Source organism: Phyllobates terribilis, unplaced genomic scaffold, assembly GCF_046119375.1.
Source record: "Phyllobates terribilis strain yellow unplaced genomic scaffold, ASM4611937v1 Scaffold_12__6_contigs__length_324123572, whole genome shotgun sequence".
NCBI classification, from domain to species: domain Eukaryota; kingdom Metazoa; phylum Chordata; class Amphibia; order Anura; family Dendrobatidae; genus Phyllobates; species Phyllobates terribilis.
The window spans coordinates 91,514,050-91,528,281 of record NW_027362772.1 but is presented as its reverse complement, the minus strand read 5'-3'; the positions used below and the strand labels follow the sequence as shown (position 1 = coordinate 91,528,281).

Here is a 14,232-nt window from a genome sequence, read left to right as displayed (position 1 = left end):
CGGTCTCTGCAGCGTCGGTGTTGGGAGGGGGGGGGCGCCGGTCCCTGCAGCGTCGGTATCTGCAGCGTCGGTATCTGCAGCATCGGTGTTGGGGGGTGCCGGTCCCTGCAGCGCCCATGTGGGGGGGGGGGGGGGGGGCAGTCCCTGCAGCGTCGGTCTCTGCAGCGTCGGTGTTGGGGGGCGCCGGACTCTGCAGCGCTGATTTCGGGGGCGATCGCTCCTCTCACCTTGTCCAGCGTCTTCTTCAGGGCGCTCTTGTCCTTCTCTAGCCGCAGGGATGAACGCTCCATCTCCCGCTTCTCGCCCTCCAGCTGAGCCACGGCACGCTGCAGCCCGCACAGCCGCTCCTGCAGAACGTCGCGCTCTTCCTGCAGCTTCTGGAGGTTACGCACAGAGACGCCGTCACACTCCTGTCGCTGCCGCAGAAGCTGTGCGGGAAGGAAGTGGTAATGATGGGGGGGGATGCCCCGGGCAGCGGACCCCTGTGAGTAGAGCGAGCGTTGACCGACCTCCTGCAGGTGTCGGACTTGTCCTTCCAGCTCCGCGCGGCGCAGTTCTCCCTCGGCCGTCTCGTCCCTCAGCTCCTGCATCTGCTCAATTAACCCCGCGTTCTGCTTCTTCCCATCCGCCACGGCGAGCCGCGCCGCCTCCAGACGCTCCTGGGAAATCATCGGAGACCTCAGCATTTTACATCACAGAAGTGATGCTCTGCAGAAGGCACACGGCACTGACCTGCAGGATGCGGCGCTCATGGTCACTGCTGGTCACCATCTTCTGCAGCTGCCCCATCTTCTCCTGCGAGGAGCTGCTGCTGGAGTTACTCTCCGAGAGCGCGGCCGACAAACTCTGCACCTTCTCCTTCAGCGAGTTCTCACTGTCCTGGACCTTCCCCAAAGTCGTGTTCAGGCGATCAACACACATCTGCAGCGCGGCCACCTTCACCTCGCTGTCTGACACCTGGGGAGAAACAGGGTCACAAGCAGTGAGCACCAAATAATCCATCCTGTGCAAAGGTTACATGCTATACTCCAGAGCTGCACTCACTATTCTGCTGGTGTAGTCACTGTGTACATACATTACATTACTGATCCTGAGTTACCTCCTGTATTATACTCCAGAGCTGCACTCACTATTCTGCTGGTGCAGTCACTGTGTACATATATTACATTACTGATCCTGAGTTACCTCCTGTATTATACTCCAGAGCTGCACTCACTATTCTGCTGGTGCAGTCACTGTGTACATACATTACATTACTGATCCTGAATAACATCCTGTATTATACCCCAGAGCTGCACTCACTATTCTGCTGGTGCAGTCACTGTGTACATACATTACATTACTGATCCTGAGTTACCTCCTGTATTATACTCCAGAGCTGCACTCACTATTCTGCTGGTGCAGTCACTGTGTACATACATTACATTACTGATCCTGTGTTACATCCTGTATTATACTCCAGAGCTGCACTCACTATTCTGCTGGTGTAGTCACTGTGTACATACATTACATTACTGATCCTGAGTTACCGCCTGTATTATACCCCAGAGCTGCACTCACTATTCTGCTGGTGCAGTCACTGTGTACATACATTACATTACTGATCCTGAATAACATCCTGTATTATACCCCAGAGCTGCACTCACTATTCTGCTGGTGCAGTCACTGTGTACATACATTACATTACTGATCCTGAGTTACATCCTGTATTATACTCCAGAGCTGCACTCACTATTCTGCTGGTGTAGTCACTGTGTACATACATTACATTACTGATCCTGAGTTACCTCCTGTATTATACTCCAGAGCTGCACTCACTATTCTGCTGGTGCAGTCACTGTGTACATATATTACATTACTGATCCTGAGTTACCTCCTGTATTATACTCCAGAGCTGCACTCACTATTCTGCTGGTGCAGTCACTGTGTACATACATTACATTACTGATCCTGAGTTACATCCTGTATTATACTCCAGAGCTGCACTCACTATTCTGCTGGTGTAGTCACTGTGTACATACATTACATTACTGATCCTGAGTTACCGCCTGTATTATACTCCAGAGCTGCACTCACTATTCTGCTGGTGTAGTCACTGTGTACATACATTACATTACTGATCCTGAGTTACCTCCTGTATTATACTCCAGAGCTGCACTCACTATTCTGCTGGTGCAGTCACTGTGTATATACGTTACATTACTGATCCTGAGTTACATCCTGTATTATACTCCAGAGCTGCACTCACTATTCTGCTGGTGCAGTCACTGTCTACATACATTACATTACTGATCCTGAGTTACATCCTGTATTATACTCCAGAGCTGCACTCACTATTCTGCTGGTGCAGTCACTGTGTACATACATTACTGATCCTGAGTTACATCCTGTATTATACTCCAGAGCTGCACTCACTATTCTGCTGGTGCAGTCACTGTGTACATACATTACTGATCCTGAGTTACATCCTGTATTATACTCCAGAGCTGCACTCACTATTCTGCTGGTGCAGTCACTGTCTACATACATTACATTACTGATCCTGAGTTACATCCTGTATTATACTCCAGAGCTGCACTCACTATTCTGCTGGTGCAGTCACTGTCTACATACATTACATTACTGATCCTGAGTTACATCCTGTATTATACTCCAGAGCTGCACTCACTATTCTGCTGGTGCAGTCACTGTGTACATACATTACATTACTGATCCTGTGTTACATCCTGTATTATACTCCAGAGCTGCACTCACTATTCTGCTGGTGCAGTCACTGTCTACATACATTACATTACTGATCCTGAGTTACATCCTGTATTATACTCCAGAGCTGCACTCACTATTCTGCTGGTGCACTCACTGTGTACATACATTACATTACTGATCCTGAGTTACATCCTGTATTATACTCCAGAGCTGCACTCACTATTCTGCTGGTGCAGTCACTGTGTACATACATTACATTACTGATCCTGTGTTACATCCTGTATTATACTCCAGAGCTGCACTCACTATTCTGCTGGAGCAGTCACTGTCTACATACATTACATTACTGATCCTGAGTTACATCCTGTATTATACTCCAGAGCTGCACTCACTATTCTGCTGGTGCAGTCACTGTGTACATACATTACATTACTGATCCTGAGTTACATCCTGTATTATACTCCAGAGCTGCACTCACTATTCTGCTGGTGCACTCACTGTGTACATACATTACATTACTGATCCTGAGTTACATCCTGTATTATACTCCAGAGCTGCACTCACTATTCTGCTGGTGCACTCACTGTGTACATACATTACATTACTGATCCTGAGTTACATCCTGTATTATACTCCAGAGCTGCACTCACTATTCTGCTGGTGCAGTCACTGTGTACATACATTACTGATCCTGAGTTACCTCCTGTATTATACTCCAGAGCTGCACTCACTATTCTGCTGGTGCAGTCACTGTGTACATACATTACATTACTGATCCCGAGTTACCTCCTGTATTATACTCCAGAGCTGCACTCACTATTCTGCTGGTGCAGTCACTGTGTACATACATTACATTACTGATCCTGAGTTACCTCCTGTATTATACTCCAGAGCTGCACTCACTATTCTGCTGGTGCAGTCACTATGTACATACATTACATTACTGATCCTGAGTTACATCCTGTATTATACTCCAGAGCTGCACTCACTATTCTGCTGGTGCAGTCACTGTGTACATACATTACTGATCCTGAGTTACCTCCTGTATTATACTCCAGAGCTGCACTCACTATTCTGCTGGTGCAGTCACTGTGTACATACATTACATTACTGATCCTGAGTTACCTCCTGTATTATACTCCAGAGCTGCACTCACTATTCTGCTGGTGCAGTCACTGTGTACATACATTACATTACTGATCCCGAGTTACCTCCTGTATTATACTCCAGAGCTGCACTCACTATTCTGCTGGTGGAGTCACTGTGTACATACATTACATTACTGATCCTGAGTTACATCCTGTATTATACTCCAGAGCTGCACTCACTATTCTGCTGGTGCAGTCACTGTGTACATACATTACATTACTGATCCTGAGTTACATCCTGTATTATACTCCAGAGCTGCACTCACTATTCTGCTGGTGCAGTCACTGTGTACATACATTACTGATCCTGAGTTACCTCCTGTATTATACTCCAGAGCTGCACTCACTACTCTGCTGGTGCAGTCACTGTATACATACATTACATTACTGATCCTGAGTTACATCCTGTATTATACCCCAGAGCTGCACTCACTATTCTGCTGCTGCAGTCACTGTGTACATACATTACATTATTGATCCTGAGTTACATCCTGTATTATACTCCAGAGCGGCACTCACTATTCTGCTGGTGCAGTCACTGTGTACATACATTACATTATTGATCCTGAGTTACCTCCTGTATTATACTCCAGAGCTGCACTCACTATTCTGCTGCTGCAGTCACTATGCACATACATTACATTACTGATCCTGAGTTACATCCTGTATTATACTCCAGAGCTGCACTCACTATTCTGCTGCTGCAGTCACTGTGTACATACATTACTGATCCTGAGTTACATCCTGTATTATACTCCAGAGCTGCACTCACTATTCTGCTGGTGCAGTCACTGTGTACATACATTACATTATTGATCCTGAGTTACATCCTGTATTATACTCCAGAGCTGCACTCACTATTCTGCTGGTGCAGTCACTGTGTACATACATTACATTACTGATCCTGAGTTACATCCTGTATTATACTCCAGAGCGGCACTCACTATTCTGCTGGTGCAGTCACTGTGTACATACATTACATTATTGATCCTGAGTTACATCCTGTATTATACTCCAGAGCTGCACTCGCTATTCTGCTGGTGCAGTCACTGTGTACATACATTACATTACTGATCCTGAGTTACATCCTGTATTATACTCCAGAGCTGCGCTCACTATTCTGCTGGTGCAGTCACTGTGTACATACATTACATTACTGATCCTGAGTTACATCCTGTATTATACTCCAGAGCTGCACTCACTATACTGCTGGTGCAGTCACTGTGTACATACATTACATTACTGATCCTGAGTTACATCCTGTATTATACTCCAGAGCTGCACTCACTATTCTGCTGGTGTAGTCACTGTGTACATACATTACATTACTGATCCTGAGTTACATCCTGTATTATACTCCAGAGCTGCACTCACTATTCTGCTGGTGCAGTCACTGTGTACATACATTACATTACTGATCCTGAGTTACATCCTGTATTATACTCCAGAGCTGCACTCACTATTCTGCTGGTGCAGTCACTGTGTACATTACATTACTGATCCTGAGTTATATCCTGTATTATACTCCAGAGCTGCACTCACTATTCTGCTGGTGAGGAAATGATACGAGGTCACTGATTATTATATAAACCTGACCATTGTGAGGTGCGTTAGTATTCAGCCCGAGTCAGTACATTGTCTCTCCAGCTTTCTCTGCAGTCTTTTGGGGTCTGTCTCTCCAGCTTTCCCTGCAGTCTCTTGGGGTCTGTCTCTCCAGCTTTGCCCCCTCGCTCTCGCTCAGTGATTGGATGGAGACGTCTGTGATCAGTGATTTTCGCGTCTTGTCACAGATTCTCTGGGATTTGGGTCTGGACTGTGACTGCGCCGTTCACACACAGGAATATGCTCTGATCTAAACCCTCCATTGTGGCTCTGCAGGATGTTGAGGGTTGTTGTCCTGCTGGGAGGTGAATCTACGCCCCGGTCTCAGGTCTTCTGCAGCCTCTGACAGGTTTTCCTCCAGGATTGCCCTGTATTTAGCTCCATCCATCTTCCCATCACCTCTGACCAGCTTCCCTGCCCCTGCTGAAGAAAAGCCTCCCCACAGCAGGATGCTGCCACCACCATGTGTGACAGTGGGGATGGTGATTTCATGGTGATGTGCAGTGATACTTTTCCGCCACACATAGCGTTTTGGTCTCATCTGACCACAGCCCCTTCTTCCACATGCTTGGTGTGTGCCTTACATAGGACTTCTTATGGCTTTCTTCTTGCCGTTCTTCCAAAAAAGCCAGATTTGTGGAGTATACGACTAATAGTCGTCCTGGGACAGATTCTCCCCCTGAGTTGTAGATCTGCAGCTCCTCCAGTGACCATAGGCCTCTTGGCTGCTTCTTTCATTAGCGCTCTCCTTGCTGGGATGTCAGGTTAGGTGACAACCGTGCCTTGGTAGGTTTATAGTTGTGCCGTACTCCTCCCATTTTTGGATGATGGACTGCACAGTGCTCTGTGAGATGTTTAGAGCTTGGGCTATTTTCTATAACCTAACCCTGCTTTCCTTTTCTCCACAGATTTATCCCTGATCTGTCTGGCGGGCTCCTTGGTATTTAGTTTTATCCCTGACATGTCTGGTGGGCTCCTTAGTTTTCAGCTTTATCTCTCACCTGTCTGGTGGGCTCCTTAGTTTTCAGCTTTATCCCTGACCTGTCCGGTGGGCTCCTTGGTTTTCAGCTTTATCCCTGACCTGTCTGGTGGGCTCCTTGGTTTTCAGCTTTATCCCTGACCTGTCTGGTGGGCTCCTTGGTTTTCAGCTTTATCCCTGACCTGTCTGGTGGGCTCCTTGGTTTTCATGATGCCGTTTGATCCCTAATGTTCTCACACAAACCTCTGAGGCCTTTACAGAACAGCCATAGCTATACTGAGAAGAAATCACACCCAGGTGGGTGCAATGTAATAATTGTGTGACTTCTGGAGGCGATTGGTCACTCAGGATGTTATTTAGGAGGATCAGACTACAGGGGGCTGAATACTAATGCACAATGTCACAATGTTCAGATTTATATTTGTACACTAATTAGTGACCTCGTATCATTTCCTTTACTCGTCACTAATACTTGTTACTTTGTATCACAAAAAATCCCAATAACATACAGTGGGTACAGAAAGTATTCAGACCCCTTTACATTTTTCACTCTTTGTTTCATTGCAGCCATTTGGTAAATTCTAAAAAGGTCATTTTTTTCTCATTAAAGTCCACTCTGCGCCCCATCTGGACTGAGAAAAAAAACAGAAATGTAGAAATTTTTGCGAATTTATTAAAAAAGAAAAACTGAAATATCACATGGACTCCCAGACTATGAGAAATAAGATTCTCTGGTCAAATGAGACGAAGATCGAACTTTTTGGTGATAATTCTAAGCGGTATGTCTGGATAAAACCAGGCACTGCTCATCACCTGCCCAATACAATCCCAACAGTGAAACATGGTGGAGGCAGCATCATGCTATGGGGGTGTTTTTCAGCTGCAGGGACAGGACGACTGGTAGCAATTGAAGGAAACATGAATGCGGACAAGTACAGAGATATCCTGGATGAAAACCTCTTCCAGAGTGCTCTGGACCTCAGACTTGGCCGAAGGTTCACCTTCCAACAAGACAATGACCCTAAGCACACAGCTAAAATAACAAAGGAGTGGCTTCAGAACAACTCTGTGACCATTCTTGACTGGCCCAGCCAGAGCCCTGACCTAAACCCAATTGAGCATCTCTGGAGAGACCTGAAAATGGCTGTCCACCAACGTTCACCGTCCAACCTGACGGAACTGGAGAGGATCTGCAAGGAAGAATGGCCGAGGACCCCCAAATCCAGGCGTGAAAAACTTGTTGCATCATTCCCCAGAAGACTCATGGCTGTACTAGCTCAAAAGGGGGCTTCTCCTCAATACTGAGCGAAGGGTGTGAATACTTTCCGTACCCGCTGTATATTTAAGGTTCACAGTGTATGAAGATGTTTTCAAAGCGCTGTATGTGCTCCGTGTAAATCCTTGTGAAGGGGGTGGCGGTGTTCTGTGTTGCAGTTTCCAGGGTTACCTGCAGTCCTATGTAAATCTAGTGGGCACCCAGGATGACATGCTCGGCTCTGCTACACCTGCGCTCATCACCTGTCTGTGCAGCCCTTCTATCCGCTGCTGCGTTTCTTGCATCTCTGCCTCCCGGTCGGCCAGGACCAGTCGCACCCTCTGCAGTTCTCCCTCCAGTCCTCTCCGGCACAGCTCCAGCTTCGTGTTGCGATTCTCGGCGGCGTCCAGCACTTCCTTCAGACGCCTTTTGTCGCCATCGAGTTTTGCTTCGTTCGTCTTCATTTTATTTATTTTTTCCTGATTCAGAAAATTAATGGTGAACAACAACCACAATACTGCACGGGGCGAGGGTCAACAGTCCGCCCTCCACTGCGCGGGGCGAGAGCCAACAGTCCGCCCTCCACTGCGCGGGGAGACAGCCAACAGTCCGCCCTCCACTGCGCGGGGAGACAGCCAACAGTCCGCCCTCCACTGCGCGGGGAGACAGCCAACAGTCCGCCCTCCACTGCGCGGGGAGACAGCCAACAGTCCGCCCTCCACTGCGCGGGGAGACAGCCAACAGTCCGCCCTCCACTGCGCGGGGCGAGAGCCAACAGTCCGCCCTCCACTGCGCGGGGCGAGAGCCAACAGTCCGCCCTCCACTGCGCGGGGCGAGAGCCAACAGTCCGCCCTCCACTGCGCGGGGCGAGAGCCAACAGTCCGCCCTCCACTGCGCGGGGCGAGAGCCAACAGTCCGCCCTCCACTGCGCGGGGCGAGAGCCAACAGTCCGCCCTCCACTGCGCGGGGCGAGAGCCAACAGTCCGCCCTCCACTGCGCGGGGCAAGAGCCAACAGTCCGCCCTCCACTGCGCGGGGCAAGAGCCAACAGCCATAATACTGCGCGGGGCGAGAGCCAACAGTCCGCCCTCCACTGCGCGGGGCGAGAGCCAACAGTCCGCCCTCCACTGCTCGGGGCGAGAGCCAACAGTCCGCCCTCCACTGCGCAGGGCGAGAGCCAACAGCCATAATACTGCGCGGGGCGAGAGCCAACAGTCCGCCCTCCACTGCGCGGGGCGAGAGCCAACAGTCCGCCCTCCACTGCGCGGGGCGAGAGCCAACAGTCCGCCCTCCACTGCGCGGGGCGAGAGCCAACAGTCCGCCCTCCACTGCGCGGGGCGAGAGCCAACAGTCCGCCCTCCACTGCGCGGGGCGAGAGCCAACAGTCCGCCCTCCACTGCGCAGGGCAAGAGCCAACAGCCATAATACTGCGCGGGGCGAGAGCCAACAGTCCGCCCTCCACTGCGCGGGGCGAGAGCCAACAGTCCGCCCTCCACTGCGCAGGGCGAGAGCCAACAGCCATAATACTGCGCGGGGCGAGAGCCAACAGTCCGCCCTCCACTGCGCGGGGAGACAGCCAACAGTTCGCCCTCCACTGCGCGGGGAGACAGCCAACAGTCCGCCCTCCACTGCGCGGGGCGAGAGCCAACAGTCCGCCCTCCACTGCGCGGGGCGAGAGCCAACAGTCCGCCCTCCACTGCGCGGGGCGAGAGCCAACAGTCCGCCCTCCACTGCGCGGGGCGAGAGCCAACAGTCCGCCCTCCACTGCGCGGGGCGAGAGCCAACAGTCCGCCCTCCACTGCGCGGGGCAAGAGCCAACAGTCCGCCCTCCACTGCGCGGGGCAAGAGCCAACAGCCATAATACTGCGCGGGGCGAGAGCCAACAGTCCGCCCTCCACTGCGCGGGGCGAGAGCCAACAGTCCGCCCTCCACTGCTCGGGGCGAGAGCCAACAGTCCGCCCTCCACTGCGCAGGGCGAGAGCCAACAGCCATAATACTGCGCGGGGCGAGAGCCAACAGTCCGCCCTCCACTGCGCGGGGCGAGAGCCAACAGTCCGCCCTCCACTGCGCGGGGCGAGAGCCAACAGTCCGCCCTCCACTGCGCGGGGCGAGAGCCAACAGTCCGCCCTCCACTGCGCGGGGCGAGAGCCAACAGTCCGCCCTCCACTGCGCGGGGCGAGAGCCAACAGTCCGCCCTCCACTGCGCAGGGCAAGAGCCAACAGCCATAATACTGCGCGGGGCGAGAGCCAACAGTCCGCCCTCCACTGCGCGGGGCGAGAGCCAACAGTCCGCCCTCCACTGCGCAGGGCGAGAGCCAACAGCCATAATACTGCGCGGGGCGAGAGCCAACAGTCCGCCCTCCACTGCGCGGGGAGACAGCCAACAGTTCGCCCTCCACTGCGCGGGGAGACAGCCAACAGTCCGCCCTCCACTGCGCGGGGAGAGAGCCAACAGTCCGCCCTCCACTGCGCGGGGCGAGAGCCAACAGTCCGCCCTCCACTGCGCGGGGCGAGAGCCAACAGTCCGCCCTCCACTGCGCGGGGCGAGAGCCAACAGCCATAATACTGCGCGGGGCGAGAGCCAACAGTCCGCCCTCCACTGCGCGGGGCGAGAGCCAACAGTAAGCCCTCCACTGCGCAGGGCGAGAGCCAACAGCCATAATACTGCGCGGGGCGAGAGCCAACAGTCCGCCCTCCACTGCGCGGGGAGACAGCCAACAGTCCGCCCTCCACTGCGCGGGGAGACAGCCAACAGTCCGCCCTCCATTGCGCGGGGAGACAGCCAACAGTCCGCCCTCCACTGCGCGGGGCGAGAGCCAACAGTCCGCCCTCCACTGCGCGGGGCGAGAGCCAACAGTCCGCCCTCCACTGCGCGGGGCGAGAGCCAACAGTCCGCCCTCCACTGCGCGGGGCGAGAGCCAACAGTCCGCCCTCCACTGCGCGGGGCGAGAGCCAACAGTCCGCCCTCCACTGCGCGGGGCGAGAGCCAACAGTCCGCCCTCCACTGCGCGGGGCGAGAGCCAACAGTCCGCCCTCCACTGCGCGGGGCGAGAGCCAACAGCCATAATACTGCGCGGGGCGAGAGCCAACAGTCCGCCCTCCACTGCGCGGGGCGAGAGCCAACAGTCCGCCCTCCACTGCGCAGGGCGAGAGCCAACAGCCATAATACTGCGCGGGGCGAGAGCCAACAGTCCGCCCTCCACTGCGCGGGGAGACAGCCAACAGTCCGCCCTCCACTGCGCGGGGAGACAGCCAACAGTCCGCCCTCCACTGCGCGGGGAGACAGCCAACAGTCCGCCCTCCACTGCGCGGGGAGACAGCCAACAGTCCGCCCTCCACTGCGCGGGGCGAGAGCCAACAGTCCGCCCTCCACTGCGCGGGGCGAGAGCCAACAGTCCGCCCTCCACTGCGCGGGGCGAGAGCCAACAGTCCGCCCTCCACTGCGCGGGGCGAGAGCCAACAGTCCGCCCTCCACTGCGCGGGGCGAGAGCCAACAGTCCGCCCTCCACTGCGCGGGGCGAGAGCCAACAGTCCGCCCTCCACTGCGCGGGGCGATAGCCAACAGTCCGCCCTCCACTGCGCGGGGCGAGAGCCAACAGTCCGCCCTCCACTGCGCGGGGCGAGAGCCAACAGTCCGCCCTCCACTGCGCGGGGCGAGAGCCAACAGCCATAATACTGCGCGGGGCGAGAGCCAACAGTCCGCCCTCCACTGCGCGGGGCGAGAGCCAACAGTAAGCCCTCCACTGCGCGGGGCGAGAGCCAACAGTCCGCCCTCCACTGCGCGGGGAGACAGCCAACAGTCCGCCCTCCACTGCGCGGGGAGACAGCCAACAGTCCGCCCTCCACTGCGCGGGGCGAGAGCCAACAGTCCGCCCTCCACTGCGCGGGGCGAGAGCCAACAGTCCGCCCTCCACTGCGCGGGGCGAGAGCCAACAGTCCGCCCTCCACTGCGCGGGGCGAGAGCCAACAGTCCGCCCTCCACTGCGCGGGGCGAGAGCCAACAGTCCGCCCTCCACTGCGCGGGGCGAGAGCCAACAGTCCGCCCTCCACTGCGCGGGGCGAGAGCCAACAGTCCGCCCTCCACTGCGCGGGGCGAGAGCCAACAGTCCGCCCTCCACTGCGCGGGGCGAGAGCCAACAGTCCGCCCTCCACTGCGCGGGGCGAGAGCCAACAGTCCGCCCTCCACTGCGCGGGGCGAGAGCCAACAGTCCGCCCTCCACTGCGCGGGGCGAGAGCCAACAGTCCGCCCTCCACTGCGCGGGGCGAGAGCCAACAGTCCGCCCTCCACTGCGCGGGGCGAGAGCCAACAGTCCGCCCTCCACTGCGCGGGGCGAGAGCCAACAGTCCGCCCTCCACTGCGCGGGGCGAGAGCCAACAGTCCGCCCTCCACTGCGCGGGGCGAGAGCCAACAGTCCGCCCTCCACTGCGCGGGGCGAGAGCCAACAGTCCGCCCTCCACTGCGCGGGGCGAGAGCCAACAGTCCGCCCTCCACTGCGCGGGGCGAGAGCCAACAGTCCGCCCTCCACTGCGCGGGGCGAGAGCCAACAGTCCGCCCTCCACTGCGCGGGGCAAGAGCCAACAGTCCGCCCTCCACTGCGCGGGGCAAGAGCCAACAGTCCGCCCTCCACTGCGCGGGGCAAGAGCCAACAGTCCGCCCTCCACTGCGCGGGGCAAGAGCCAACAGTCCGCCCTCCACTGCGCGGGGAGAGAGCCAACAGTCCGCCCTCCACTGCGCGGGGAGAGAGCCAACAGTCCGCCTTCCACTGCGCGGGGCGAGAGCCAACAGTCCGCCCTCCACTGCGCGGGGCGAGAGCCAACAGTCCGCCCTCCACTGCGCGGGGCGAGAGCCAACAGTCCGCCCTCCACTGCGCGGGGAGACAGCCAACAGTCCGCCCTCCACTGCGCGGGGAGACAGCCAACAGTCCGCCCTCCACTGCACGGGGCGAGCGCCAACAGTCCGTCCTCTGGTACTGGGCACCATGCATACGTATTGTCCCGTTACCTGGGCCGCCCGCTGCTCGTTCTCGGCCGCCTGCAGGCTACGTTCCAGGCTGGCCGCTTTCTCCAGCGCCATCTTGCGCTCCCTCTCGTAGCGTCGCAGCGATTCCTCCTGCAGGATGATTGTGGTCTGCACGTTGCTGAGTTTCCCATCCGCGGCGCGCTTCTCTATAATATTGAGAGATGCGTCAGATGGGAGGTCACAGCCGAGCCGCTGATCACATCCCCGCATGGCACCGCCACCCCCAGGCCGGCGCCCCGAGGTTTCTCACCCTCCTCCACCTCGGACAGCACTTTCTGCAGCTGCTGCACCCGGGTGGTTGTTCCGTCCTTCTCGGCCTCCATCTCCACCATCTGCCGAGCCGCGGCGCCCGCCTGAGAGCGCAGATCATCCTGAAAGGAGGACAAAGGATTTTACTATTTTACACCCACCGGTCCCAGAGTGTCGGCAACAGGCGCAGTTTGTAGCCCCTAATGTGCTGCCAGTCACATGACCGGGATTGGCCCCTCTGTACTGTCACCCAATGTAAGACCGGACCTATAGATCAAGAGTGATCTTACTTAACCCCTTCAGTGCGGGTCGGTCGGGAATCAGCTCTCGTAGGACACAGAACATAAGAAGGGTTAATAGGCGCAGAGACGCCACGTCTTACCCGCTCTCGCTGAGTGTCCCTCAGTTCCTGCAGGAAGTCCCGAAGGGCGCCTCGAATCACCTCTGGGTCAATGTCCACCGCCAGCTGCTCCCCACGTGGGGGCGACGTCGACCTCTCGGGGGTCTTGCTGCGTTCTGGGCTTCCCGTGCGGGGGATGGGGCTGCCGCGTCCGTCAGCGGTGGTCGTGTAGGTATTGTCATACCCTGGGTGAAGAGGAGTCGGTGATGTTGGGGTCTTCCCGGGCCGATGCTCGGGGTTATCACTACAGATTTACCCTTCAGTGGTGAGAACGTCCTCTTGGGGGAGCCGCTGCGCCCCCTCAAGGCCGGGCTAGGCGTCCGTCCGGCGCGGCCGATCCCCAGTGTCCTCCTCAGGGCGGAGTGGACGCTGCCGAGCTTGAACTCCAGCTCCCTCTTCAGCCCCTCGAGCCGGGAGAGCTCGGCCTCCAGTCCGTGCATGCGGCCCTCGCCGGCGCTCAGCCTCAGGCCCAGCTGGACGGCCTCCTCCTGAGACGCCTGCAGCTTGATCTCCAGGTTGCGGCTGTTGTCCAGCAGCTTCTTCTCGTTGCCCGCGCTTCCTCCAGGTTTCCCTGAAGCTCCTTCTCCCGGAGGCCGAAGTCGCCCTCCACCTCCGACAGCTTCCTCTGGAGGGCGCCGAGCTGTGGGGCGAGGAGGGGACGTTGGTAATGGAGCAGGGCTCCCATCATCCCACATAACGGATGAGCGCTCACCTCCTTCCTGGCGGCTTCGCGGCCGCTCTCCGTCTCCAGGAGCTTCTGTTTCAGGGTGAAGCCGTCTCTGCGCGCCTCCTCCTCGCGCTGTTCACACAGAGAGAGACGCGCCTGCACCTCGGCCAGATCCCGGCCGCGCTGAGTACCCTCATCATCCAGGAC

General features: G+C 56.2%; 1 protein-coding gene across 1 annotated transcript in view; it reads right to left on the bottom strand.

The window, feature by feature from the left end:
- Positions 1-14,232, bottom strand: part of CROCC (ciliary rootlet coiled-coil, rootletin) — a 50,290-nt gene that overhangs the window by 5,122 nt on the left and 30,936 nt on the right. Inside the window, 10 exon segments of the mRNA XM_073655362.1 lie at positions 228-428; positions 510-659; positions 733-957; positions 7,954-8,169; positions 12,692-12,855; positions 12,960-13,080; positions 13,341-13,543; positions 13,615-13,911; positions 13,914-13,998; positions 14,071-14,232. Coding sequence (XP_073511463.1) covers positions 228-428; positions 510-659; positions 733-957; positions 7,954-8,169; positions 12,692-12,855; positions 12,960-13,080; positions 13,341-13,543; positions 13,615-13,911; positions 13,914-13,998; positions 14,071-14,232 — 1,824 coding nt within the window.